The sequence below is a fragment of the Vitis riparia genome, chromosome 2 (assembly GCF_004353265.1).
Source record: "Vitis riparia cultivar Riparia Gloire de Montpellier isolate 1030 chromosome 2, EGFV_Vit.rip_1.0, whole genome shotgun sequence".
Taxonomy (NCBI): domain Eukaryota; kingdom Viridiplantae; phylum Streptophyta; class Magnoliopsida; order Vitales; family Vitaceae; genus Vitis; species Vitis riparia.
The window spans coordinates 13,520,881-13,548,846 of record NC_048432.1 but is presented as its reverse complement, the minus strand read 5'-3'; the positions used below and the strand labels follow the sequence as shown (position 1 = coordinate 13,548,846).

The 27,966-nt window shown below is 37.1% G+C and overlaps 1 protein-coding gene across 6 annotated transcripts in view; it reads right to left on the bottom strand.

The window, feature by feature from the left end:
• LOC117929657 overlaps positions 1-27,966 on the bottom strand; it is a 102,274-nt gene that overhangs the window by 62,705 nt on the left and 11,603 nt on the right. For all 6 annotated transcript variants that reach the window (XM_034850018.1, XM_034850058.1, XM_034850051.1 and 3 more), the window contains 5 exons: positions 27,056-27,206; positions 26,747-26,884; positions 14,681-14,762; positions 3,595-3,863; positions 3,365-3,478 (listed from right to left, as the gene is read on the bottom strand). In XM_034850018.1, coding sequence (XP_034705909.1) covers positions 3,365-3,478; positions 3,595-3,863; positions 14,681-14,762; positions 26,747-26,884; positions 27,056-27,206 — 754 coding nt within the window. The remainder of the gene's footprint in view (positions 1-3,364; positions 3,479-3,594; positions 3,864-14,680; positions 14,763-26,746; positions 26,885-27,055; positions 27,207-27,966) is intronic.

Here is a 27,966-nt window from a genome sequence, read left to right as displayed (position 1 = left end):
CCTTGGAGTTAGACAGTTCCATGTCTTTTCCAATGAAAGGCATCTGGAATTTGTGGGTATAACCTAAAGTTAGCTTTTTTGCATGGGAGGCAATGTGACAAAAAGCTTTAACCTTGGATCAAGTTCAAAGAAAAGGATGGTCTTTAGCAAATAGATGTTATTTTTGCCAAGCACATGAAGTAGCCATAGATCACCTCCTTATTCACAGTGAAAAGACAAGGGTTTTATGGGAGCTACTCTTTGCTCTTTTTGGGGTGTCTTAGGTGCTTCCCTCATCGATTACAGAGACACTTTTGGGTTGACATGGTTCTCCTATAGGCAAAAGGCGCAAGAAGCTTTCGAGTGCAAGCCCTTTATGCACCTTTTGAACGATTTGGAAGGTGAGGAATAGAATTGCTTTTGATGATGATATGCTTTCAATCTAGAGGCTAAAAAGTGTTTTTATTTACTTTCTTTGGTCAGAGACTAAGTTATTTATAGATGATTGTCCTCTAACTCTAGTTAGTTTCTTTGATTAGTTTGGTTGAGATCATGTTGAGGTTTGCAGCCCCTCCTATTTGGTAGAATTTTCTCCTATTTTTGAGCCTATCTGGCGGTAAGTGTACTGATTGTGTACCTTGGGTCACTATTTTTTTTTTTGATAGGAATACCTTGGGTCACTATTAGCGCCTCTTTTTAATACAAATTTGCTTCTTTATCTATTAAAAAAAAGGATAAAATAATTAAATAGGATAAACAAATTAAATTCCATTTAAACACTACCTATTCAATAAACAGGTGGCACCATTATGATAAACTCACTCCAAACCCACAAGCGTTGTATTGATGTGTTCATGGATCGTGTTAAGAATCATCACCCATGTCCAAGACTCTTATGAACTTGGCTTCCAAAAATCAGCAGCTTCTTAATGCCCTTTAAAACTAGCTATTGAAACTTCTTTATCATGAGTAATAGAAAAAGATCCAGAATCTCAACAAAAAAAAAAAAAAAAAGCACACTCTCTATTTGGACCACAAATATCATGCCGAAAACTTACCCTTATGTCATTGCCCCTTGGGTATGAAAAAGAATTGGAGAAACCTCCCAACCATCCTAACTCATAATTTTTTCTCATTGACAACCTTCAATAGAGCGGTACACCAATTATCTATGTCAACTTAATAGTTGTCAATAACCTTCCTCCATATGCTCTCTTTCTCATTTGCAAACCTCCAAAGTCATTTTCCTAGAAGAGCTTTATTAAGGATCTGAACTTCCCAGTTCTCAAGTCAACCCCCCAAAAAACCAAGACAAACAAAGTCTCAATCAACAAGAAGAATCTTCTCCTCCCCCTTAAATCCTCCTCAAAGAAAGTCAAATTGAAGCTTTTCCAACTACCAATACACCAACAAGAAAAAGGAATAAATGAACTAAAATGTAAAACTAGACCAAGTACTCTTGATAAACAAACTATATCTCCTTTAGATAACTACAAACTCTGTTAAGAGACCAATCTATGCTCAAACCTCTCAATACAGGATGCTGAACAAATGTAGTCTTGAAAAAAACTTAAGACAGCCCAAGTAAAATATGTGCAAACTTACTTTTATGTGGAAAAAGATAGCCAACCATGTTCCATCAACAGCACCTAAACTATGTTGATTTTAGTGAACCATTCTTCACCTTGGTAAACTCACAAAATGTTGATGTGTCTAGCTGAGCACCATTCTAAAATGCAAAGTTCACTTAAGGTATCTCCTATAGCCTAGGCAAAAGGCATAACCCAAGGCATGTGCTTTGGGCAAAATGAGGCCAAACCTAGGCACATAAACATAAAAGATTGCAAAAAAAAAAAAAAAAAAAAACACACATTTTATATGCCCGTATTTCACTAAATATAATTAAAATTTCCAATCAAGTAGCCAAAAAGATCAAGATTCCAAGCATTATATAAAAATTAAGGAATAATATAACATTTCAATATACGGTCAAAAATTAAAGAATAAAGGTGTAACAATGGAGGGGGAAAAAACCTATCCATTTAACTGTTTAGGTGTCAAAAAACTTACAAACCAGAGGAAAAAATCACTTTTTAGATGCTGGCATTTTTCAGCACAATGTCACAAGCATAACCTTTTTATCTTCAGTTTGTCAAAAATTAAAAAACACACACAAAAGAAGTCCAAAACAATGTTATTTTTACCCTAAGCTATATATATATATGTGTGTGTGTGTGTGTGTGTGTGTGTGTGTGTGTTTGTGTGTTTGTAGGCTTGTATGTGCGCACGTGCAAACACGCACCCTTGACTTGACAAGTGAGGTACCACAATTTGGGAGTCATTGCATCTTAGAACCCTTTAACAACTATGGGCCAAAGGCATCCCAAAACAACTGAAAAGGCGGACATGTTCCTCCCATCCCCCATAGGAATGAGCCCATCCTTCTCTAACTTTTAACATTCAAACTGCATGACCTCCAGCCCCTGGTCCTAGTCAGCCCCAAAAATAAATTAAGGTATGATTAGTAAATAGGATATGAGAAATGATCCAAACTTATCCTGCCCTCAGCCCCACTAAAAACCTTGGATGTATTCACCTTCCTTTGCTCTTTCAATCAATTTGCTAAAAGCTTCCATAACAAGAAATGGGATAAAGGGCCACAATGATGCAAGACCCTAGAGCTTTTGAAGAAGCCAGTTGGACTGCCATTAACAAGCATAGTAAAATGCACCATAGAGATACAAACTCTAATTCATCCAACCCATTTATCCCTAAACCCCATGTAGGTAAGCGTATAAAATAGAACACTCCAATCAACATGATCCTACACCCTTTTCAGCATCCAGCTACAAACCAGACCAGGCAACCTGCTTCTCAATCAACATCTGAAATCTAGCACTTGCCCGCAAAAGCATTATGAAATTCTGAAACCACCTTCCAATCACCATCCTAATCCTTTTCTCAGGGATCTTAGCAAACAGTTATACACACTTTCCATATGGTTCCACAATTAATTAAATATTTGTATAATGTACTTTTTCAGTTTCCCTAACAAACAAAATAGTAGGAAGAAATATCCGTACATGATAAATCTATGGAGTACATAGAAGGAATATATTTCAATTAAGATATATTTCCTTTTTGAGCTAAAAATGAAACTTTTACTTTGACTGCAAATTCACAATGTAGTTTTTGCACAAGTGGGTATGATAGAGAGAGAGAGACAAAGAGAAAGAGAGGGAGAGAGAGAGAGAAAGGAAGAAGAAGACATAACCAAGAGTACAAAAAAGAAGAAATTAACATAAAACAGAGCTATTAGTGAAGGAGGGAGGCTCAAAACAAAGAGTAAAAATTAAATTATATCCATGGATAGTACTTAGCTTACCCCCACAATCAGTAAATTCCCTCGGCAGTGCCGAAATGAAGTGCAAAAGTACTTCAAGAGGCACGTTAAATGTACACACCATAGAAGCAGCAGCCTCAAGGACTCGCTCACAAACTGATAGCCAAAACAAAGCTCAAGTCAATCATGATTGAACTACTAATGCTTGAGATGTTGATATTCAACTTTAAAAGAGAGAATACCATAATCTAATCAGATTAGTAATAAAAGACCTCGAAGACGATAATTAGGATTGAAGTGCTGTTTGCTGCACTCAACAACAAATCTCAAAGCATCCAGTAAGACTGTTTTATCATTGTGAGAAACACTTTCTGAAGCAGATTCCTCTTGGACTATGTTAGGGCCAGCATCCTCACGCCATTCTGTTTGACAGTCATTAGCAGCTGAGGCAATGCATTCCGCAAGGCTCATCAATCCAGCCCGGCCAAAAGACTGCTGTTTAGCAATAGAAGCCAAGTTGCTCAAGAATGCTATTTGGCCCCTGCAACAATATGAAACAACTCACATGTATCAACTACTTGATAACCCCAACTGCAATTTTTCAATTCACAGCCTAAAATACAATCTAAGAGGGGAATAGGGACCATTAAACCCACTTGATAGCCCCTACAAACTGTAATCCAGAGTAACTTTTTGTTAAGTTTTTAGAGCTCAATAGAGGCAAAAAGCTATTACACACAAATGGATCAAAAGAAAGATATCTATCCTCCAACAAACTGCAATCTAGAGTTAATTGAGAACATTTTAATGTTTAATTCAGGCCAAAAGCTATTTTAATCAAATGGATTAAAAGAAATGTTCTCAACTTATATATTCATGTATTTCAAAAAACAACAATTATTCTCTAGGAGGTGATATGGAGCTAAATTCTAGTAGGTTCCCCTTCATCACATGTACATGGCCTATTATGTAACAATTAAATATTTGAACTGCAATGAAAATAAGCTCAACTGCATGCAGTTTGTCATACTTTCATGTGATTTAAAAGCTGCACACACAAAAATTTGATGACAAAATTCTATGGGAAAAAAAATTGTCAATAAAAGCATGGCATATAGGATGACCATCCTTTTAATCCAGTCCATATCATTTCTTTTCTCAGGATCTATAGGAAATGCATCTGAAGTACGGTTATTAGTAAGTAAGACGGGAACAATGTCGGTTCCACAAAGAAGATTGATTTACCCCTTAAGAACGATTCATTAAGGACTGTCATCAAAACAAGATACCATTTCTGGTCATGAGGCCCAAAAAGAATTTCAAACATCAGATGTTGGATATGTAACACGTATCAATTGTTAGGACTGACAGGGTTCAAAAAGTTTTTCAGAAGGGTTTTATCATGAACAGAAAATGTCTTTCAGAAGGTTCTACCATATGCTTTCCAGGGCATTTGGTAGGTGAGGAGTATTATAGTATTATTATGCTGAGACTGTTTCCTTGTAAATACAATTTACCCATGATCCTAGGTTGATGTTAATTATCCTCCCTTGTGAATAGAATTACCCATGATCCTACGTTGAAGCTGATTATGTTTCCTTTGCTAACTCCCTGTCTCCCAACTCTTTTCCCTCTCTTTGCTCAATTGGCATTATTTTCATGATACGAAAGCTTGATTTTGAGTTGTTCTCTTCCTGGTTCATCTCTATTTCTCAAAGTCAACTTTGGCACCTGCTTTCGTTTTTGTTTTCAATTTCTCTCTCTTTGTTTCCTTGAAAACATTCTGAAATTTTTGAGTCTTATGAAAAATGAAAATTCATACTCTCTTCAAGCTATTATGGTGAAACTAACCATATCTATTGGGCATATGTGATGAACAATTTCCTCATGGGTAAAGCTTATATGGAGCTATGTCACTAGGGTAACAAAGAAACCTACCAACACCAAGACAGATGATTAGACACTATGTTTTCCACTTGGAAGGTAGACAATTCCAAAATAATAATTCCATGGAGCAATTTATTGAAGTCCACTTGGCTACCTTCTCTCCAGCAAATGAAATTTGGGACGATCTCTCTAAGTTGTATATGCACCCAAAGTTTGCTAGAAGGCATCCATTAAAGTCAAAGGGAGAAAAGTTTGGTACAGTTCTTGATGACCATTAGGGATTATTTTGAAGCATTTCATGGCTCTATTCTCCAGTGAAGTCTGCTTCCTTCTGTTGATTTTATTGTTGATGAATTATTAGCCGAAGAAGTTTATTCTACAATTGCTCCAGGAAAGGGGCTTCTTTCTTTGCCCAGTCAAGCCATTTTGGCAATTCCTCCTAAGCCCCAAACCAGAATACCAAAAGCATCATACCAGAGTCATCATTTTTTTGATAGGAAACAACAAAAAAATATATTGATAGAATTAAGAAGTACAAAAGAAGGATGAGGAATCCTCCCACAAAAGAAAACTAAACAACAAGAATACAAAAACAAAAAGCTAAATGGTAATAACAAAAAACAAACTCTCTTTGCTAGACCACCCCATTGGAGCTACACACTGCTAGCCAATCTAGTTGCAACACATTAAGGGGAATGCCATTAAAAACCATGGAACCAAAAGCCCAAAAAGAGGCAAGGAAGTGAATGGTATCCCATAGATTCTCTGAATTCCTAGTTTTATCCTCAAATATCTTATCATTTCTTTCCCGCCAAACAACCCAAATTAAAGCAATACACGCAGTTTGCCACAAAACTATGCCTCTCTTGGATTTTCCAAAACCCTTATAATTGATGGTCATCATGTCAGAAATGCTCCTCAGGGGGACCCAATCCATCTTAGCTATCTGAAATAATCTGTGTCACAACCCCATCGTCAAATAAATCATACCAGAGTCATCATTGATGGACATAGTTTCTTCTCAAGGGTCATTGGAAGCATCAAAGTCCCAAACATTTGAACAAATTGACTCCTCAGCAACAACATCCTCAGAAGATTAGAAGGATCAACACATTGCAGTTGTATCATCATCAAGCAATGAAAAATCCCACTAGCTCCCACATTAACCTAAATTGTTGAACAACTACAAAAGCTCCTCTCCATATGTCATTCAAATGCTCTTTCATAGGGCGCGCACCTTTTTGGCGCTTCTTAATGCATGATCTTGTTGCCTATCAGAAAAAAAAAAAAAAAAAAAAAAAAAAAAAAAAGGAAGCCTTGTTGGTATCTCCCTCTACAGGTTTGTCCTCGTCAACTCCAACTATTTCTCAAATCTCCTCCAGTCTTTGATTCAGGTGTTTTACACCATATAACTAGTGACCCCACTTTTATTGGTTCCAAAGCTCTCCCCTCCCTTTTCGATCTCTGTTATGGCTGCCACCCGTGCTTCCATGTCATTGGCAGGGGTAGGATTAATTATTTACTTTTAACTTGTCTCTTCTTGATCCTTCTATATTCCTCAACTCTCTTTGAACTTGATCTCTATCAGTCAACTATTTATTTTGGTTATTCAGCTCCTTTCTTCTCCTTTGGTTGCTGTACAGGATCCTCAATCCAAGCAGGTAATTGGGATAGGCAATAAAATGGAAGGAATATATGTGGAAGAGCTCCATGTTCCAATAAAGGTTGCCTCTTCAGTTGATTTGTCTTCTTTCCTTTTGACTTCTAAGTCTTCTATGTTTGATCTATGGTATTTTTGCCTTGGACACATTTCTAGTTCTCATTTAACATATTTAGTTTTCATTGATGTTCTTGGAAACTTAAATAGTCACAATATTTCAAATTGCAGTGGCTCCAAGGCTAGCAAAATTTACATCACCTTTTAATAAAAGTTCCAATTCTTATGGTACCCTTTGATTTTATGCAATCTGGTGTTTAGATACGTGACCCTATTCCCTCTCTAAAGAAAGGTCTCGATATTACGTCTCCTTTACTGATACCTATACTCAGTATTGTCAGGTTGTCAGGTATATCTGATGAGACATAGATATAAACTATTATCTATATTCAATGTCTTTTGCACTATGATTCACACAAAATACTCAGCTGTCATTAAATGTTTTCAGTATGAGTTGCACAGGGAAAATAAAAGTGATATATTTCTTGATTTGTTTTTTTTTAGATAAGTGCGCATATATATAAAACGAGGCAAAAAGCCACAAAGCATACAGGAAGTATACATAGCAGCCTGAACAAAAAACAACACTTACCACCCCTTAGGGAACGGCAAGCCATTCCAAAAAACCTAAAAGCGAAGAGGACTCCTCTCCCATATACACCCTAGCCCAACTCCACAAGTTACAAACAAAAGAATTTTTTAGATTCTGAATAGCTAGAGAGCCCTCCCTGAAAGCTAATCTATTTCTCTCCTTCCAAACCGTCCAAAAAATACACAACGGGATGGAAGTCTAAATCCTTTTCCTCTTTCTCCCCACAAAAGGGCCCCTCCAACTGACTAACATCTCTTTGACTTTCTCTGGGAACACCCAATTAGCCCCAAACAAGGCCAAGACAATCTCCCAGAGAACCCTTACAACCGTACAGTGTAAAAGAATATGATTTACATTTTCCTCTTCACAACCACACAAAAAACACCGATTTGGAAGATACCAGCCCCGTCTTTGAAGTTTGTCCAAAGTTAGGACCTTCTCCCAAGAAGCCTCCCACGCAAAAAAAGCAACTTTGGTTGGGACCTTGTCTACCCAAATACTCTTTTTCGGGAAAGTAGTGACATTAGGCCCTGTCAACAACTTGTAGGCATCTCTAATCCGAAAGCGGCCGTGTCCCCCTCCTTTCCATATCACTGAGTCCTCTTCAAGGGAAATCCTCAAATCCCTCAACATAAGCAACAACTCTCCTAAAGCGTCCAGCTCCCAATCATTAAAGTTTCTAGAGAGTCTTGAGTTCCAACCTCCTTGACCAAGACTGGAATCCCACATCTCATTTACCGAGGCATTCCTTTGTTGAAATATTTCTTGATTTGTTGAAATAAAATAGCACAATTTCACCAATCTTCCTATGTTGAAACTCCAAAGCAAAATGGTGTAGCAAAACGAAAACATAGGCACATCATGGAGGCAGGTTATTTTCTTCTTTTGTCTACAAGTGTATCTTCCGTTGTTATTTCTGGTGTTTCTCCTTTTGAACAGCTTTATAGTATGTCTCCTGACCATCATTCTTTGAAAGTGTTTGGATGCACCTGCCAGGCCGAATGTACCAAACTGTCTACTCAATTAGCCATATGTGTTTATCTTGATTATAGTGAGGGACAAACGGGACATTAATGCTTTCATCCTATTGCACAAAGGTTGCATGTTTCTGGACACATTGTTTTTCCTGCACACATCCCTTTCCTCTTTCTACTTCTACTAAAAACAAATAGGATCTTTTTTTTTTTTAATTTAAAACGATTTTTTAAACAAATGCCAAAGAGAAGGCACATCCTACTACACAAGGTATACAATGAATGTCATAAAGATATACACCATTTAGCCCATCCTACCCATTTCCAGCCAAAATTCATCTTTCCAATACATGAGGTTAAGAAATTCTAGTAGACATGATCATATTCCTTTTCAATGTCTAACTTACACAAGACTCCACAAGCATTGCTCTTCAACATAGACTCTATGGCCTCATTTGCTATTAGCTCTGCATCAAGAATTTGTCTTCCCTCTACAAAAGCATTCTAGGAATTGGAAAACACCTTGCCTACCACCTTCTTTAGTGTTTTTGCTAACACTAGTAATGCAGCATCGAGACTTTTGACCTCCATCAGTTCCTTGAAAAACCCCATCACCTCATCCTTCACAAAATCCCAATTGAATATTAAAAGGCCATAAGAAACCCATCAAGGCCTACAGCCTTGTCCCCATTTAACTCCAACAAAAAAAAAAAAAAAAAGAAACCTCCTCCTCTAAGAACGGATCCTCCAAACTTTCTGCATCCTGCCCCTCTAAAACTTTAAAATCCCCCATTTATGCTAGGTCTCAACTCTTCTGAATCATACAACAGAATGTGATAGGTCCTTGCCACCCCTTTATTTCATTCTCCTTGGAGACCCAAGCCCCATTAATTTTAATCTTAGCCATGCAATTCATTCTTCTATGAGCATTCACCATTGTATGGAAGAATTTAGTATTTTTGTCCCCTCCTTAACCCATAACTCCCAAGATTTCTATCTCTAAGAGGTTTCTTTAAAAAGAGCCCACTTACCATATAATTCCCTAGTTGTGCTTCTCACCTCGCTCTTCTCATGAGAAAGGGTGTCCTCCTCTCCTTCGAATATCAAAAACTCATCTCATTGAAGGGTATCTCCTTTCTTATTGAAACATGGCCGAACACCTCTTTATTCCAAATTTTCAAATTGCTTCTCGCCTCATTCTTCTCATGAGAAAGGGTTTCCTCCTCTCCCTCGAATCTCAAAAACCCATCTCACTGAAGGTCATCTCCTTTCTTATTGAAACATAACTGAACACCTCTTTATTCCAAATTTTCAAATCAAATTTCAACACCTCTAGCTTCACCGCCAAGATGAAGTTATAAGCACCTTCAAAATTGTATCCTATCCACCTCCCCTTAAGGAGGTCTTTGAAACCCTTCTCCCTCAGCCACATATTTTTAAATCTGAAGGGGGTAGCATCATTCCTCATCTCCCCCCAATCTAACAAAATCAGAGAGTGATTTGATATTGGCTTAGGAAAAATACGCTAAAACACTCCACTAAAATGGTTTTCCCAACCTTTAAACACCAAAAACCAGTCTAATCTTGATAAGAACGGATTCTTCAACCACACCCCACTAGCCCCCCCTCCCCACAAAAATAAATAAATAAATAAGCCCCCTAACCTTCATGATCTTTGTAAATCTTCTCATAGCTAACAATACCCTGATGACTCTACTACGCTCCCAAAAGAATCTAACAAAATTGAAATCACCTCCACCACACGATGGGTCAGTCCACAAACACTAAATGACCCCCAATTCTACCTAAAAGCCTTCTCTTTCCCTCCCTAAAGTGGGCCTGTACACCCTAGTAAATAACCTAAACAAACTAGTCCCCATAGTTTTAAAAATGACACGAGATCAAATATCCTCCCATTTCCATATCCATCAGCTCCAAAATCCAATTCTCCTAGAAAACAAGCATCTCACCAGCAGCTCCCCTGGCACTCACAACACCTGATTCTAAAATTTGTCCACCCCTAAAGCTCCTTACTAATTCCCTCAACATCATTTGGATTTTTTATTTTTGCAAGCAAGCAAAGTCTGCTTTATGCAATCAAATCAAGGACTTGATGATCCTAACTTGTGACTATCATTCACCCGCCTAACATTCGAGTGATAATTTTTATCTTCATTTACAAATTGGCACAATGTCCCATCCTCCTCTGCCAACTTCCCTCCCACTGCCTGCTGCCCCCATATAGGTCACTAAGCACTCTTAACTTTTTTAATTCTCTTTCCAATTTTGAAGAGATTTTTTCCCCTCCTTACAACCTGCCAACCCTCCACCTTCTTTCTAGCCATCATTTTTCTAATGAGAGCCAAGACCTTAGCCTTGAAGCTTTCCACCAGATGCCCAAACACTCAGTGAACACAATCAAACTACTTAAATACTAACCTGAACATGGAACTCCTCCTTTGAAGCCACCCCATCAATCCCCCCCCCCCCCTCGGAAGCACCTCTTCTACTAAAACATTAACCACCTTCATCGTGAGATATGTATACTCCACCAAGATACCATCCACCAGATCATACACAACAAACCACCACCCTCCTAAGATACTGCACCAAACCCTGCCTCACTGGCCTCAAGGACTAACTCACCATCAGAGAAAGAAAGAGAAGACACAAACCTAATTCTTGCGGAAGAGACATGGAGAAGAAAAGAACCTGGATATCTGTTCACTTCTGCTAAGAGGACCTCGTTGGCAATCAAACGACAAAACTCCATCAATAAGGGTTGCATGGCCTCTTCCTCAAAGGCAATATCCTCTTTGCATCATGACAATCTCCAAGAAGGGAAAGCTCTGGGTTAAAAGAAGCCTCAATGTCACGTAGGCCCAAAGGGTGTCAGCCCATCTAGACTTGCAACCCATAGTTACCCTTAAAGTTAGCTTCTAGTATCCCGCCCAGCCCACAATCCTCTTACACCAAAGAACAACCACTACCCAATCCGCCTATAAAAAACATGATGACTAGATTCCCCACCCCCCTTGCACATGACACACCATTTAGGACTAAGAGCTTTATAAGGTCCTCTCAATTAGAGCAAGTCATTAGAATTGACTTTCTTATTTGCCAGAAGTCATGTAAAAAAAGGTCTTCACTTTTAATGGTTTTGGATTTCCAAATGAAGTTTGGAAAAATAAAAGGAACCAAGTTAGTAGAAGTAGAAATAGCATTAAAGAAAGAATTCACCAGGAATAGTCCTAAAAATGTTAATGAACAAACTCTTACATCAGGAAAAATGGGTAATGGATACATATAGATTTAAGGAAACATAAAAAGAGCTACTTGCTCAATGTCTTGCTCCAAGAGGAGGTGATGAAATTGAAACTCCAAGATAAGGAAGGAGAAAACTAGCACTAAAACAATAACAAAATTTCTTAACCTCATTACTCTATATATGTACAAGAATGGCTCACTAACACATTTTTTTTATGAGAAACAGTAATGAAATATATTAAATTAGGATTTAAAAGGTACAAAAGAAGGATGAAGAATCCTCTCAAAAAGAAAGAACTAAACAATTGAAATCTCCATACTAAGTAAACCTATACACCCGTGGTGTTCCATAAACCATATGGAAAATACAAATAACAACCTCTCCTTACTAGACCACACCTTTGAAACTACACACCAAAAATCAATCAAGTTGAACCACATTAAGGGGAATGCCCATAAAAGTTGTGGTGCAAGAGGCCTAAAAGGATCTGAAGTCCTCACCTTGTCCTCAAAAATTCTAACACTTCTTTCCCTCCACACAACCCTAATCAAAGCAAGACAAGCAATTTGCCACATTACCAAGCCTCTACTAGAGCTTCCCAATCTCTTATATGCAATGGTCATCATGTCACAAATACTCCTATGAGGAACCCAATCCAACTTAGTCAATCTAAATAATCTATGTCATAGCCCTAAAATCAATGGACTATAAAAAAAAGATGATCTACCGATTCTCCATGTTCCATACACAACATACAAACATCAAGACTAAGGGCTTTATAGGATCTTCTCAGTTCTAACATGTCATTGTTGTTTACCTTCTTGTGTGTCACTAACTAAACAAAGGACTTAACCTTAAATGAGACTTGAGATTTCCAAACAAAACCAATAAGGAAGAATGGAACTGGGTCAAAATGATTGGACAAGACTAAAAAAAGAAAAAAGACTTTACTGTAAATAACCTAAAGAAGATAAAGACCAAGTTCTCGCATCTAGAGTGAATGGAGATAAGTGCAAACAAGTAAGAGAGTACATTAGTCTTTCTAGAACTTCTATTTTAAAATCAGAAAGGTTTCGACGGAAATTAAAGTTCCAAGAGAAAGGATAAGTGGACTTAAGAATTGATAAGATAGGAAGGTCTCGTCTATTTCCATAAATATTTCCCCAAAAGCATATTTTTGTATTATCAACCCACCAAAGGGTAACCTGACATAGTAGCACCTAAATAGGTTAACAATCCTCCTTGCACCTAATGGTCATATACCAATGACCCTTAAGCCAAGAAATTAAAGACACCATAATTCTTACAATTTTGAGACTTGAGCAAATGTTTCACATTAATAGCTAGCCTAAATCCAACTCTATTAAGAAGGCTTGAACAACTATAATCCAATCTGAGTTTGTTATTGCCCAATTTACCTTAATCATTTATCAAAGTTAAGCTTCAAAATGCCAACTTCATGCTTCAACTTGAATATCAACCACTCTCATAAATGGAAGATAAATCAAATCTCTAATCCAACAAAATGATTTTAAAAAGAACTTCCAAAACTCCTTAGCAATTGACATCTAAAGAAATACGAGAAAACAAGTATTGCCTATAAATCAAGCTCCAATCTCTTTCCACTTTCAAAGATACTAGCATTCCTTTTCGACCAAATGACCCACAAGATTGCCAGGAAGGCAAAATAAACCATCCCCCAACTTAACCAAACTAAGGCACTAGGTATTGTCCCACAAATCAATCTCCAATCTCTTTCCACCTTCAAAGATACTAGCATGCCTTTCCAACCAAATACCCCACAAGCTTGCTAGGAAGGAAAAACAAAACCACCACCCACCCCAACTAGACCAAGGCCTTCCCCCTAAGACTCTTAACAAAGCCTCGAAAGAAATGACCAACACCTCTAAGAGTTATATGGGTTCTCCACAACAGAAAATAGTCTTTTTTTTTTTTTTTTTTGTTATTGATAGGTCATAATAGAAAATAGTCTTTGCCACAACTCCAAAGCAAAATTGTGAAGAAAGGATATTTGATAGATTCCCCTCTAGCAAGCACTTAACATAGCAATCAAGACTAATTGCCTTATAAGGCCTCTTCAACTAAAGCAAATCATTTACATTAACCTATCTATTAACCACAAACCAAGCAAAGACCAATTTTTTTGGAAGTTTTGGAATTTCAATTAGGTTTACCGTGAGATGAAAGGAAAAAGTGAATCAACATCTCATAGGGCTTGGAAGACAGATTTAAGGAAAAAGTAACACCTAAACTCTAAGGTTTAATATTTCTCATCAAGATAAGAAGAATAAATGAAAACACTTTGTAACAACAATAGAGAGGTTGACAAATATTTAATTATCAATATAAAAGATTCCTCCAAAATTCAAGAGTCATGCATAAAAACACCAGAAACTTGTAACGACCCAATCCCAACTGTGTAGATATTATCCTCTTTGGGCCCAAGGGGGTCCTCACAACTTTAAAACATGTTTGCATGGTAAAGAGGAGTCCATACATGTATAATGCTAAGAACTTTTTCCCCTATCTAAAAGAGTGGACAATATCTACACAATTGGAAGCAGATCATTAGAAAACTAGCAAGCTAAAAGACCCCTCAATCATGTAAGGGAGTTAAGACAAGGGAATATATAGAACTAAGGTTGATCTCCCCACCATAAATCCCTCAAAAAAGAATAGAGGATCCATCATCCATAATAAAACAAATATGGCAAATAAATCAAATAAAATTAGGGTATATGCTTCCAAGGGCATCAATGCAAGTCTCTAACCACAATGTCGGTATCCCATCCATTATTGTCTAGACCATAAAAGCTATTAATCACATTGGTTCTATTTTAATTCAAAAAATTTCCTTAACTTGTTAAAATGAAACCTCATTAAACGGATAATGTCATACCTCGCATTTAGGTAACTAGTATATTGTTGTAAAAACCGGGTTGCACCTTCAATTGTCCTTGAAGAGTAAACTCCTTTTACACCTAGACCAAAGACAAACACAAATTATAGAGGGAAAAAAGAATCATAAATAGACAAATACAACATATGTGGAGCTACAAATTTTTTTAGCCAATAAAAAAGGAATACCTCATACAAGGAAAAAGTAATGTCAAGACCATGTACATGCAACATGTATATTTAATAACAATAAATAAGGATCAACCTAAAGAACAACAATATACCATATGCTTCAGCCCCATAAGAATAACAATCTTGAAATATCATTTTAAGCTTAAGAGATGGAGGCCTTCGTTTTTCGAACATCCCTCTCATTTACTCAAACCAAATTTACCAAAAAGCAAAAGGAGGGGATGTTTTACATCAATGAAGACAAAATTGTGAAACCTAATCAAGACCTAAGACATACCTCCAACCACCCACCTCCTCCCCCCCACCCACCCACCCAAGACACACACACATCCTACCTGAAGAAAAGTGTACAAAATGACCATTGTATAAATAAATTTTTTTTTTTTATAGGTAAATTTTTTTGTCCCCATTAAGACTTGAATTTAGAACCTCCAACAAACCCTCTCCAACCCTTTACCACTTGAGTCAGGCCTCAAGAGCAGCGTTGTATAAATCAATAATAGAGAATGAAAAACATCCATGTGTTCCACAAACCTCCATACAACATTTATGTGGCCCTCTCTAAATATATTCATCAAATGATCCAATACCAAGATTTTTGTGCAAATTATGAATATAATTTTACATCTTCTCAAAATTATATAATAGGTCATTTATATAGAATGGGAATCACCTAGAAAGGAAGATTTACAACTATAATATTCCTAAATTACAATTAGAAATCAAGGAGAAAATTTGTACAAAAGAATATCAAAGAATAACAAAAAAAAAAAAAGGTAAACTAGGAACCTATCTAAATGTTGTCAATCAATCAATGTAGAATTAAGGAAGTAAGTCCCGTAAGAAAATAAAAATCTCAATGTTGACTTTCCACACTCTCCATCAAGTTGGTACAAAGATGTCTATCATACCCAACTTGCTTACTAGAGAGTAAAACACTTGTTTTGACATGCCTTTTGTAAGAACATCTGCTAGTTGCTCGTGTTGTCACAAATAGAATACAAATTAAACCACTCTATAATTTTTCTTTGATGAAGTGCCCATCAATTTCAATATATTTGGTTCCATCGTGTCCAATTGGGTTATGAGCCACATTAATAGCTACCTTGTCATCACCAAATAGTCTCATAGGATCTGTTTTTTCCATCCTCAATTCTGTTAAAAGAATTCTTAGACATAGTAACTCACAAATTCTTTGTGTCATTGCTCTTAACTCAACTTCAACCCTTGACCTAGTCATAACAGCTTGCTGTTTGCTTCTCCAAATCACTAGATTACCTCCAATTGGAGTGCAATACCCTGATGTAGACCTCCTATGGTCCAGGGATCCAGCCCAGTCTGCATCTATGTAAGGCCCTACTTGTAGGTGATCATTCTTGGAAAATATAAGACCTCTCTTAAGTGTGCCCTTCAAGTATCTCAAAATCTTAAAAACTACCTCCATATGAGCATCATTTGGAAAGTGCATAAATTGGCTAATACAACTAACTACAAAAGCTATGTCAGTCCTAGTATGAGATAAATAAATTAGCTTACCAACCAATCTTTGATATTGACCTTTGTCAACTGGTTTGCTTTCAACATAAGCTCCTTAGCCTATGATTTGGCTCGATCAAAGTATCACTCGGTTTGCATCCCATCATGCTAACCTCCTTTAGAAAGTTTAACACATACTTCCTTTGTGATAAAAATATTCCTCTTTGTGAGCTTACAGCCTCAAATCCCAAAAAAATACCTCAATGCCCCAAGATCCTTAATCTCAAATTCTTTAGCCATAAGTTACTTCAAATTTTCCATCTCATGCATATCGTTGTTGGTCAAGATGATATCATCTACATACAATACAAGAATAGATATCTTTCCATTCTTAGATTGTTTAAAAAACATGGTATGGTCACCCTAACTTTGTCAGTACCCATATTTGAAAAGAAATTGTGTGAATCTTTCAAACTAAGCTCTCGGTGATTGCTTGAAGCCATGGAGGAATTTTTCAAGCTTGCAAACATTTTCATTTCGATGCATCTCTTAGAAACCAAGTGAGGGGTCCATATACACTTCTTCCTCCAATTCACCATGCAGAAATGCATTTTTTACATCCAACCGAAGTAGCAATCATTCTAGATATGTAGCAAAAGATAACAACACCCTAATTGAATTCATCTTAGCAACTAGGGCAAAAGTCTCTTAATAATCAATTACATAAGTTTGTGTGAAACCTTTTGCCACAAGTCTTGCCTTGCATCTTTCAATTGATCCATCTACCCCATAATTCACATTAACACGCATTCACATCCAACAGATCTCTTCCCAAAAGGAATACTCACTAGCTCCCAAGTATCATTTTTATCTAGGGCTTGCATCTCCTCCTGAATCATCTTTCTCCACTTGGGTAGTGGAAAGTGCTTCCTATATAGTTTAGGAATAGACACAATTGAAATATTAGCAGTAAAAGTTTTAAAAGAGAGATTTAGTCTATAATAAAAAGTGAAGTTATGCGCAAAAATCAGAAACTATTAATATGTGGGTGATTTCATTTAGTGCCATAAATTAAGGGATGTTATGATCTAATTTAGTGGAGTAATTAGATGATAGAATCAACTGAGTCAACGTTTTTAAATTTATCTCCTAATTTAGTTTTTAGTTTTTATACTTTTAGGGTAGTAATTTATTTTTATTTTTTATAGGTAAATTTTTTTGTCCCCATTAGGACTTGATCCTGGAACCTCCCACAAACTCTCCTCATCCCTTTACCACTTGAGCCAGGCCTTAAGGGCTCAAGATAATAATTATTTTTATAGTTGTATCTTTTTATTCTTTTCCTTTTTCATTTATTCAAGAGTAGTCCTATATATATGTTGTAATTCTAACCTTAATCAGAGAATAGGAACAATTTTCTCTCTAAACTTTCAAGTTGCTTATAGGGTGTTGTGTACAAGATCTAACACCTTTCCTAAGAGCAACATGCAAATCAAGATCTGAGACTAGAACAATGAGATCAATAAAGCAAGATTTATAAAAAATAACAGATGGAGTAAGGCAAGATTCAGTGTTGCCTATGTTTTCCATAGGCACCATGTTCGAGTCAAAAGATTGACAATTTTTCTTGGACTTATCCCTTCGAGAATACACTTGCAACTTACAAGGCTTTTCGGCTTCAGTTTCCTCTTCCCCCACACCAAATTGATCATCAGTTGAAAAATTTTTGTGCTTAATTTCAGCAATAGGTAAGGTGGAAGGTGAATGCAATGTAGGTACAAGATCAGTAACAAGTCTTGGTAACAAATCACCATCCCAAAATTGATCTTTCACTCTTGATATCCTCTTGAAGATAAGTTTGGGTGAGATAACGATGTGACTCAAAAAGAAAGTGACATCCATGGCAACAAAAACCATTTTAGTTAGAGGATGAAAACATTTACACCCTTTTTGAGTAGGAGAATACCAAAGATGAGACACTTGAGTAACCTAGGATCAAGCTTACTCCGATCATGCTTATGGACATTCACAAATTTTGTGCAACCGAAAACTCTTAGTGGAAGGGTATTGAATAAGCAAGAAGTTGGAAAAATCAAATTTAAAAAGTCCAAAGGTGTCTTAAAATTGAGGACCTTAGTAGGCATTCTTGACAAGATAACAAACTGTTTGGATGGCTTCTCCCCACAAATATTTAGGCACTCCCATGGTAAATGACAAAGCCCAGGCAATATCAAGCAAATGTTTATTTCTCCTCTTAGCTATTCCATTTTGTTGAGGGGTATCAACATAGGATGTTTGATGAACAATCCTATTACCCAAGGTAGAAGCAAAAATATCTCCTCCATTATTTGTTCTAAAAACCAGAAGTTTAGCTTGAAATTGGTTTTGAATCATTCTATGGAAGGTTTGGAACACATTGGTTGTTTCAAATTTTTCTTTAAGAAGGTAAACCCAATATACACGAGTACGGTCGTCTAAAAAGTAAGAAACTACTTTGCCCCTCATACATTTGTCATATGTAAAGGACCCTAAATGTCACTATATACAAGTGAAAAAGGTTGTGATCACTTATAGGTCTGGCTAGGAAAATGAGTGCGATGATGTTTGGACAATTCACATATTTCACATTGAAAATCAGCAACCTTTTATTGCTTAATAAAGTTAGGTATAAAACCTTCAAATTTAATTTCATCCTCACAAGATGAAGAGGCACCAACATGAGTAGATTAGGATAAACATCTTGAAACATCTAAGTCCTCAAAGTAATAGAGTCCATCCGCCTCTCTAGCATTGTCAATCTTTTTCCCCAAACATAGGTCCTAAAATTAACACCGAGTAAGAAAAAGTTTAGCCACACAATTAAGATCCTTTGTCAACATAGTGCAACACAATATTCTTTGGTTATTTAAGTTAGGAAAAAAGGAAGGAGAACACTTGGTAATCTTCTTTTGAGGCAATTTTAGAGTGGTGCAACACGATATTCTTTAGTTGTTCAAGAAGGGCAAGCATTAATTATTCTTATACACAATAAAATTTAGTTTTAAGGAGATTGCTCTTTGACAAAGTGAGTGTACCAACCTTAGACAACTAGTGCTTCTTCCAAGAAGCCTGCCTACATTCAATGCTCTCCTCAACAAAGAAAGGAGACTTGAAAATTGTACCCAAGACAATCCTAATTCCTAAATACTTGGTGGCTAGATCACCCACTCTACAAGGCATACAAAAATACAAGAGGTCAATTTCCTTGAAACCTCTCATAGGAATGAGCTCACTTTTCTTGAAATTGATTTTCAAACCCTAGGTAGAAAATAGATCAACACTTCCATCACCAAATTCAACAAGTAGGGAGATAGCAAATCCCCTTGTCACAAGCCTCTTAAGTTTTGGTAGAAAATAGCAAGAGATCCATTAACTAACACCACATAACACACCATACAAATGCAAATTTAACCAATTGATCTATTTCTACCCAAAGCCCATATTGTTCAACACTTAAATCAAAAAGTCTCAATTCACATGGTCATAAGCTTTCTCAATATCCACTTTGCACACAACCCTAAGCTTCTAGCTTTCAAATCTCGAATCCATAGCTTTATTAGTGGTAAGAATTGCATTTATAATTTGTTTTCCTTTATGAAAGCATTCCAAGACTCCAATATTTTTGTGCACCATTCCCCTTATAGAGCCTATTACCATGATGTTCCCCAAAAGCTTAGACAAGTCATCCATCAAGTTATCAAGCCAAAGGTCCTTAATATCCTCCAACCCACCCCTCTTAGCAACCAAACCAAAAAAATGGAATCTAAACCTCTTTCAAATGACTCATGCAAGTTAAAATCATGTAAATGCCCATCACATCCCTCCTAACTATTCTTAGCAATTACACCAAAAGCAAGGTGAAGCTACTCAAACACCAATAGTAAGATGGTGTGAGAGTCTTGGCTTAATAGTGGGAATGAGGGTTAATTGAACTACTTGCAAGTCCCACTCCATAACTAAGATAAAGCCACCTTTTTATCATGATCTTCTAAGTCAAAATGATTGGAGCACATTTCCAAACCTTTTAAGGAAATAATGTTAAACAATTGGAGGAAAAGAATTTTGATACTTGTTCTAAGAAAATCCGCAAGGAGGTTTTACACCAAACCACTTAATTTTTTTTTTTTTCTCCTGATGACCGAGGAACCTCCCAAGGCCAAACCCTTAAGACTCCCCACAAGGACCTAAACCTCAAGATGCCAACCACACCCACAACATCCAACACCGAGTAAATCAAGGTATTTAATCAGTAGCAAGATTCAACCCAAGACCATGTGCCACTACACCAAACCACTTAAAATTTTTTTTTTTTTTTTGATAAGTAAAGGATATTCATTTAAAAGGCACAACGCCACAAGGTATACAGGGAGTATACAAGGCAGCTAAGGCCTCAAAAAACAACAACAAGAACAAAAGAATCACCACCCTTTAACTGGAGGCTATCCACTCCAGGAAATCTATAAGGGAGAACGCCTCCTCACCTACATACAATTTGGCCCAACTCCAAAGATTACAAACAAAAAAATTCTTTAACTTCTGCACATTCAACACACCTCCCCTAAAAGCTAATCTATTCCTCTCCTTCCACACCGTCCAAAAAATACACAACGGAATGGCGTCCCAAATCTTTTTCCTTTTCTTTCCCACAAACGAGCCCCTCCAGCTAGCTAAGACCTCCTTTACACTTTCTGGAAAAACCCATTTCACATTAACTAAACCAAAAACAGTATCCCATAAAGCTCTAACCACTGTACAATGAATAAAGATATGATTTACACTTTCTTCCTCACAACCACATAGAAAGCAACGATTTGGAAGTTGAAGCCCTCTTTTTTGAAGTCTATCCAAAGTGAGCACCTTCCCCCAAGTCGCCTCCCACGCAAAGAAAGCAGCTTTAGTAGGCACCCGTGCCACCCAAATGCTCCTAGAAGGAAAATCTGTATCAGCAGACCTCGCCAACAAGCTATACGCTTCCTTGACCCTGAACTGACCTCTTTTTCCTTTCCTCCACAGGACTGCATCTTCCTCCAGAGAGGGCTTGTGACCCCTCAATATATGCAGAAAATCCCCAACCAACTCCATCTCCCAATCATTGAAATCCCTCACAAAGTTTAGATTCCAATTTCCTTGCCCCGAATTTTGATCCCACATTTCCGCAACCGTTGCATTCCTTTGCACCGTCATACCAAAGAGATGAGGGAAACAATGGGACAGCGCTGACTCTGTACACCACACATCTGTCCAAAATCTGATCTTGTTGCCCTTCCCTACTCTGAAAGTCATATTATTCCAGCACCAATCTGATTCTTTCCAAATCTCTTTCCAAACCCCTACACCCACTGCCCCATTAGCCTTCTTTGGCCTCCACCCAAACTCCTCCTGCCCATACTTCACCTTAATCACTTGTTTCCAAAGATTATCTTTGTCACAAGCAAATCTCCATATCCACTTACCAAGCAAAGCTTTGTTCAACATGGCTAGCTTCCTAAGGCCTAGCCCACCTTTGTCCTTGTCTGTGCAAACCACCTCCCAATTAACCAAAAGAATTTTCCCCTCCACATTTCCCCCTCCCCACAAGAAATCCCTTTACACTTTCTCAAGCCTTCTAGCAACAATCTTGGGCATTCTAAAAATGGACATTTGGTAGATTGGCATGCTAGCCAAAGTACTCTTTATTAGAGTAACTCTTCCCCTTTAGAGATATATTGTCGTTTCCAAAGAGCTAGTCTCCTCCTGACTCTCTCTTCCACCTCATCCCACATATAGGGCGCTTTATTAGGAGCCCCTAAGGGAAGACCCAACTACTGAGAAGGTAAGGACCCCACCCTGCAGCCTAGCTCAACAGCCAACTCCTCCATCTCCACCACTTCTCCAACTGGAATGATTTCACTCTTGGCTAGATTAATCCTTAGGCCTGACGCCGCTTCAAACCAGAATAAAATCCAACTTAAGTGAGTTAGATGCTCCTTTCTGAGCTCACAGAAAATAATTGTATCGTCAGCAAAGAACAAATGAGAGATAATCAGAGAGGGTTCCCTGCCACCCCTTATATTGCACCCTGATAAGAAGCCCCCCTCCACAGCTCTCCTAATAAGGACATCTAACACTTCCATCCCCATTACAAATAGATAAGGAGACAGGGGGTCTCCTTGTCTAAGACCTTTAGTGCTAGGAAAGAAACCTGCAGGCACACCATTAACCAACACTGAAAATTTGGCTGAAGATAAGCAGCTCCACATCCACCCCACCCACTTTGGCCCAAAGCCCATTTTTTGCAACACCTTCAACAGAAACTTCCAGTTGATACTATCATAGGCTTTCTCTATATCCAGCTTACATATTAGACCCTCTTCTTTTCGTTTCTGCCACGAGTCTATCACTTCATTTGCAATTAAGGAGGCGTCAAGAATTTGTCTTCCCCTCACAAAGGCATTCTGAGAAGTAGATACCACCTTTCCAACAACTGTCTTCAGTCTGTTAGCTAGCACTTTAGCTAATAACTTGTACAACCCCCCCAGGAGACTAATGGGTCTAAAGTCTCCTAGGTCCTCAGCCCCACTTTTCTTGGGAATCAACACCAAGAAAGTATTGTTAAGGCTCTTTAGAAAAGAGCCATGTTCGTAGAATTCCTTGAACATTTCTAGGATCTCCTCCTTGATAAACTCCCAACAGCTTTGCCAAAAGGCCAGAGTAAATCCATCCGGGCCAGGGGCTTTGTCCCCATTCATCTCCATCAGGGCCGCATGAATTCCAAACCACTTAAAATTGAAATGATAAACTTGAGAAAAGTCCAAGACATAAGAGACTTTTGACCAGTATCACCCTTAATATACTCCCTGGACTCACCAGCCCCACAAATCAAACATTCTTATACCAATCTTGTCACTCCATTGTTCCATCCATCTTTTTTTCTTTTTTGCTAGACAAAGCAAAGAGAGACTGATTAAAAGCACCTAATAAAAGGGGGTGCGATCCAAGTACATATGACATATACATATAGCACAACAGAAAATAAAACGACACCACACTTCATAGAACAGGATAAGTTATTAGATCACAGTTCACTGTTCGAACTAATGGTTCAACCAAGGTGAAACCATCTCAATATGACATCATAAATATATAAATTATATATTATTAAAATTAAAAAATAGTCATAATAAGTTATAAATATATAAATTAATAGCTAATGACTTAAAGATATTTCATGCATTTATCTTTAATTTCTTTTTTTTATCAGAAACGAAGAAAAATAAATTAAAAGAAGAAAAGATACAAGAGAAAGAATGATAATATTATCTTTAATATTAACAAATTAAATCATAAAAATGATAAAATATAAATATATTAATATTTCTAACTTTAGTAAATAGTACAAGTATAAAATTGAACTATTAAAAAAATATTAAAATGAAATAAAATTTTACTAATTAACTTCATCCACATTTCAACAATTATATATTCTATCATTTTACTATTTGACAAATTATTGCCTTCTATTAACTATATTATTTTCATATTTATCATCTTATAAAATGAAGGAGGAAAAATGTTTTTAAAGTTTTTATCCTATCAAAAAAAAATATTTTTAAAGTTTTTAAATAGAATATCCAATTAATACAATGCATGATATTATCAAAGAGAGCAATTCAGCCTAATGGTTAGGAGCTCTTGTTTTTATCCAAGGCACCTAGGTTCAATCATGCTCCAATGCACTTTTTCATTATAAAAAAAAAAAAAAAATTGGTTCATACATAACCGACCATGCTAGCCAGTTCAATAGTCTAGCCACCAATTTTTCTAGTTCAACACAAGTCTAATTCAAAAGAAATAAGTTAAAAGGTGAATCGGATTAGAGAGATGGTTGAATAGCAATTAAACCGGTCCTACCAATCGAGCCAGCTAGTTTTCAAATCATTGCCCCACACCCAAGCTAACCAATCCCAATAACATCAACAAAGTCCAGCATTACAAAAAAAATAAAGAAAAACCCTAAGCCAGCACAGGTCCATGGAAACAAAAGTGTTAAGAAGCATATCCATTGCTTCAAGGATGATCACTCCGCTCCTTTAAAAGTTCTTCAATTCCCCTCTTGCCAAGTAATCCGAAGATACCTAGAGGAATCAGCTTCTACACTTGACACTCACTTGCTCCTACAAACTAATTGCATCAACTAAGGAGGGCATCCCTAACCAAATGGAGAAGGCAATAGATGAGGATGTGATCAGTTGATTCATTTTCTTCATTGCTAAGGCAACACCTATTTTCTCCCAACAAACTTCCCACACAAAAAAAAGAATGAAAGAAAGAAAGACCTTGAAAAGGCTATGGCACCTTTTTCTACATTGCCCATTGACTCTTGGGCTATGTGTCACGGACTTAGTCTTTCTTAAAGCTCATGCGGCACTTAAACAAGTCAAGACACTTGATCTTGCTAAATCAGTCTTACTCCTAATGCTTAGCTCGCTAGGCTACGATGCACACGACTTAGAAGTTTTAGAAGGCGTAGTATGCAACACTTAAAAAATAGAAGTTTTTATTGCTCTTAAGGATGCTTTACAAGTGCTTAAGAAGCTCACTTGCTTAGTTAGGAAGTGATTTGGGTGGTGCTTGGGCAAATGAGGCCTTAACCTATTTACAGGCACCTTAGGAAGTCTCTTGAACTTAGAGGGTTCTTTACAAATCAAGAATAATCTAGAAGCTCCTACACTAGTCTATGTTCAAGGCTATGTACAAGATGACTTTGGAAGACTCTAGAACACCCCACACTTTTCCAATGGTCTCCTAGCCAAGTGTAGAGATGTGTGGACATCTCTAACCCTCTCTACAAGCTTCCACGCTTTTCCACCTTGTAGCTAAGTGTAGATGTCTCCATGGGTCTCTAGAAGCTTCCTGCTTTCTATATAAGCCTATGGGGAGGGTCATTTGAAGCATCTTGTGACATATGGCACGAGTTCTTCAATCTAGCAAGGTTGGATTGGGTTCCACCAAGGAGTATTGGAGACATGATGAGTATTGCTTTTAGAGGTTTGGGGAATTCAATCAGAAGCAAAACTCTTTGGCAAATTGTTTGCCTCACTTTATTGTGGATTGTGTGGCAAGAGAGACGTCAGGATTTTTGAGGATAAGGGGAGATTGGAAGGGACGTTGTGGGACTTCCTCTGCTTCTACTCCTCTTTGTGGGCCTCTTGTACTATTGCTTTTAGAGGAGTTCCGCTTAGTGTTATGCAACTCAACTAGCTTGCGGTTTATGAATCAAAAGTTTGAGATAGTTAGGGGTTGTCTTTGTATATAGTTCTGTTTAGAGGGGTGTCTTCTACTTTGATCAGAATCCTTTTTTTGATAGGAGCTTTGATCAGAATCTGTATTTTGAGGAAAGGACCTCTCATCCTTCTCTTGTACCTTTATTATTATTATCATTTTTTTTTTTTTTGCTAGGTACCTTTATTATTATTACCATTAATATAATATATTTTTGTTTCTGATCAACAAAAAAAAAAAAAAGACCTTGAAAGGCGCTATTGCATTCCAAATCAACTTAGCAGGGAAGATGTGGCATTCATCCAGCAGCAAAGACAAATAGTAGGATCTTATGAAAAGGATCCCTTAGCAATTTTCCAAATCAATTTATACTCCATGTGAGAAGAAAATAAAAAATAAGAGACTAAAAAAGGAGTGCACTGCATTCACTATCCAAAATCCTCCAGTAGGGATTCCAACAATTCCCTTCCCAAAAAATCTGCCACCCAACCATCCCTGTTAACCACCAAATGTCAGATCATCATCTTGGCAGTGTGGCTCAGAGTTGATCACTTAGATCAGCTCGTACAAGAAAAGAACCCTAAAACCAAATTCTCTTTCTATTGCCTCCACAACAGAACCTTGGAGATTTTAAAATTGACAAGATAACTGAGGAACCTAGGGCTCCCATAACGTACATTCACACTCATGAGTCCTAGTATAAGTTAAAGTGTCCAATGTGAGTAGGTGCTGCTTGTGTTGAGTACAGAAAAAGTATTGCCTTAAAGCATGGTAAATGCAAGAGGTTGACCTGGATTTTATTCACAAGCATGTGGATTCCATATCCTCTAGAGTGCATGCTCTTCATTGCAATAAAATTCAGTTCCTTATTTAACCAAATGGCCCCACAGCATACAAGAAAATGACTTTTTTTGTCATCAGCCATAGCATATGCTCTAGGACTATGATTTTGCCATCATTTTGCCCATTTCAAGCTCTCGACCCATGCTCCCCATGTGAAAATTATCCAAATAACAATCTCCCATAATGTAACACAACAGAATTAAATATTTTTAAGGACTGGAAATAGTGTAGGTAACCAATCAAATTGAGAACAAACCAAAATCTTTGTGGTGCACAGGGTCATTCAATGCTTGCATGAATGAGCCAAATACAAAACTTTCAGGCACTGACTTTGCAAAATCTGTGTGTTTCTTCCACTCAATTCCCAAAAATGACTGCATGATTAAGCACCTGACTGCAATAGATACAAATGGAAAAATGAGAGGAAACAATGAACAGGACTCCTGTTTGGAATAACTAGTTGGTCGTATGATGATTGATAATATAATGTATACAGTAAACCTATTCTCTACTATGCAATGACTAATTCAATTGATCAATCAACTTGTTAACAAGCTAGTGGTACCTTGAGGATTGTCATGACAGAGACCCCGTTCCCACAAGATGGATAGCCAATTAAAGATTTCCTCCAAAGAACTCATTTGATTTTGAAAAATTTCCCCATTCAATGAGTTGACAGAGTTATTTGGGAAAGAAAAATGAAGCAACAAGGTAATCTGCAAGGAATAATTAAAGTTTAGCGGATAACACATTAGCAAATGGCATATTGATTATGACACGTTCAAGAAAACCTAATGCTACAGGAAAAGGAAAAAAACAAGTTATAGAAATACAGCCAAAATATGATAATAGTGAATTGACATTCTTAGCATAAGCATATGAAAGAAAGTGTACAGTACAAGGACATGGAAGGATCTTCCAGGTTCACAACTTCCCAATTTTTCTGTACTTAAAAAGGTGAGATAAATAATTTTACCAGGCAGCCTTTCCATGGACAAGGCCCCTTCAGAGATAAATTTTCTATTTCTTAAGGCCCCAACAATAAATATCTTTTTCTTTTTTTTTTCTTTTTTTTTTATATGCCATGCCCAGCAATAAATTTGTAGATGCACCATCTAAATCAACTGATCAACCCTCAATTAGAAACAGAAGAGCCAAAAACACCATGTAGTGGGAGACACATTTTATTGATATTGCAGTGCACTTGCAGGGAAAACACACCAAGGATTTTATCAAACAATTAGTTCTTTCATGACTAAGACTTAGTCAGCAAAGAGCATCTACATGTATGTCAATGTTTCTTAATTTTCAATGCAAGTTAAGAGGGATGACTGTAGGGGTGACTATAGGAAAATCAAAGTTAAGTACTGATATGACATAAAGCCCCTAGCCCATGGCTAAGGTGGCAAGGGATTGGTGTGCAGACAAGGAGTTTCCAGGTTAGATTCCATGTACCAAAAAAAAAATTTACCCATC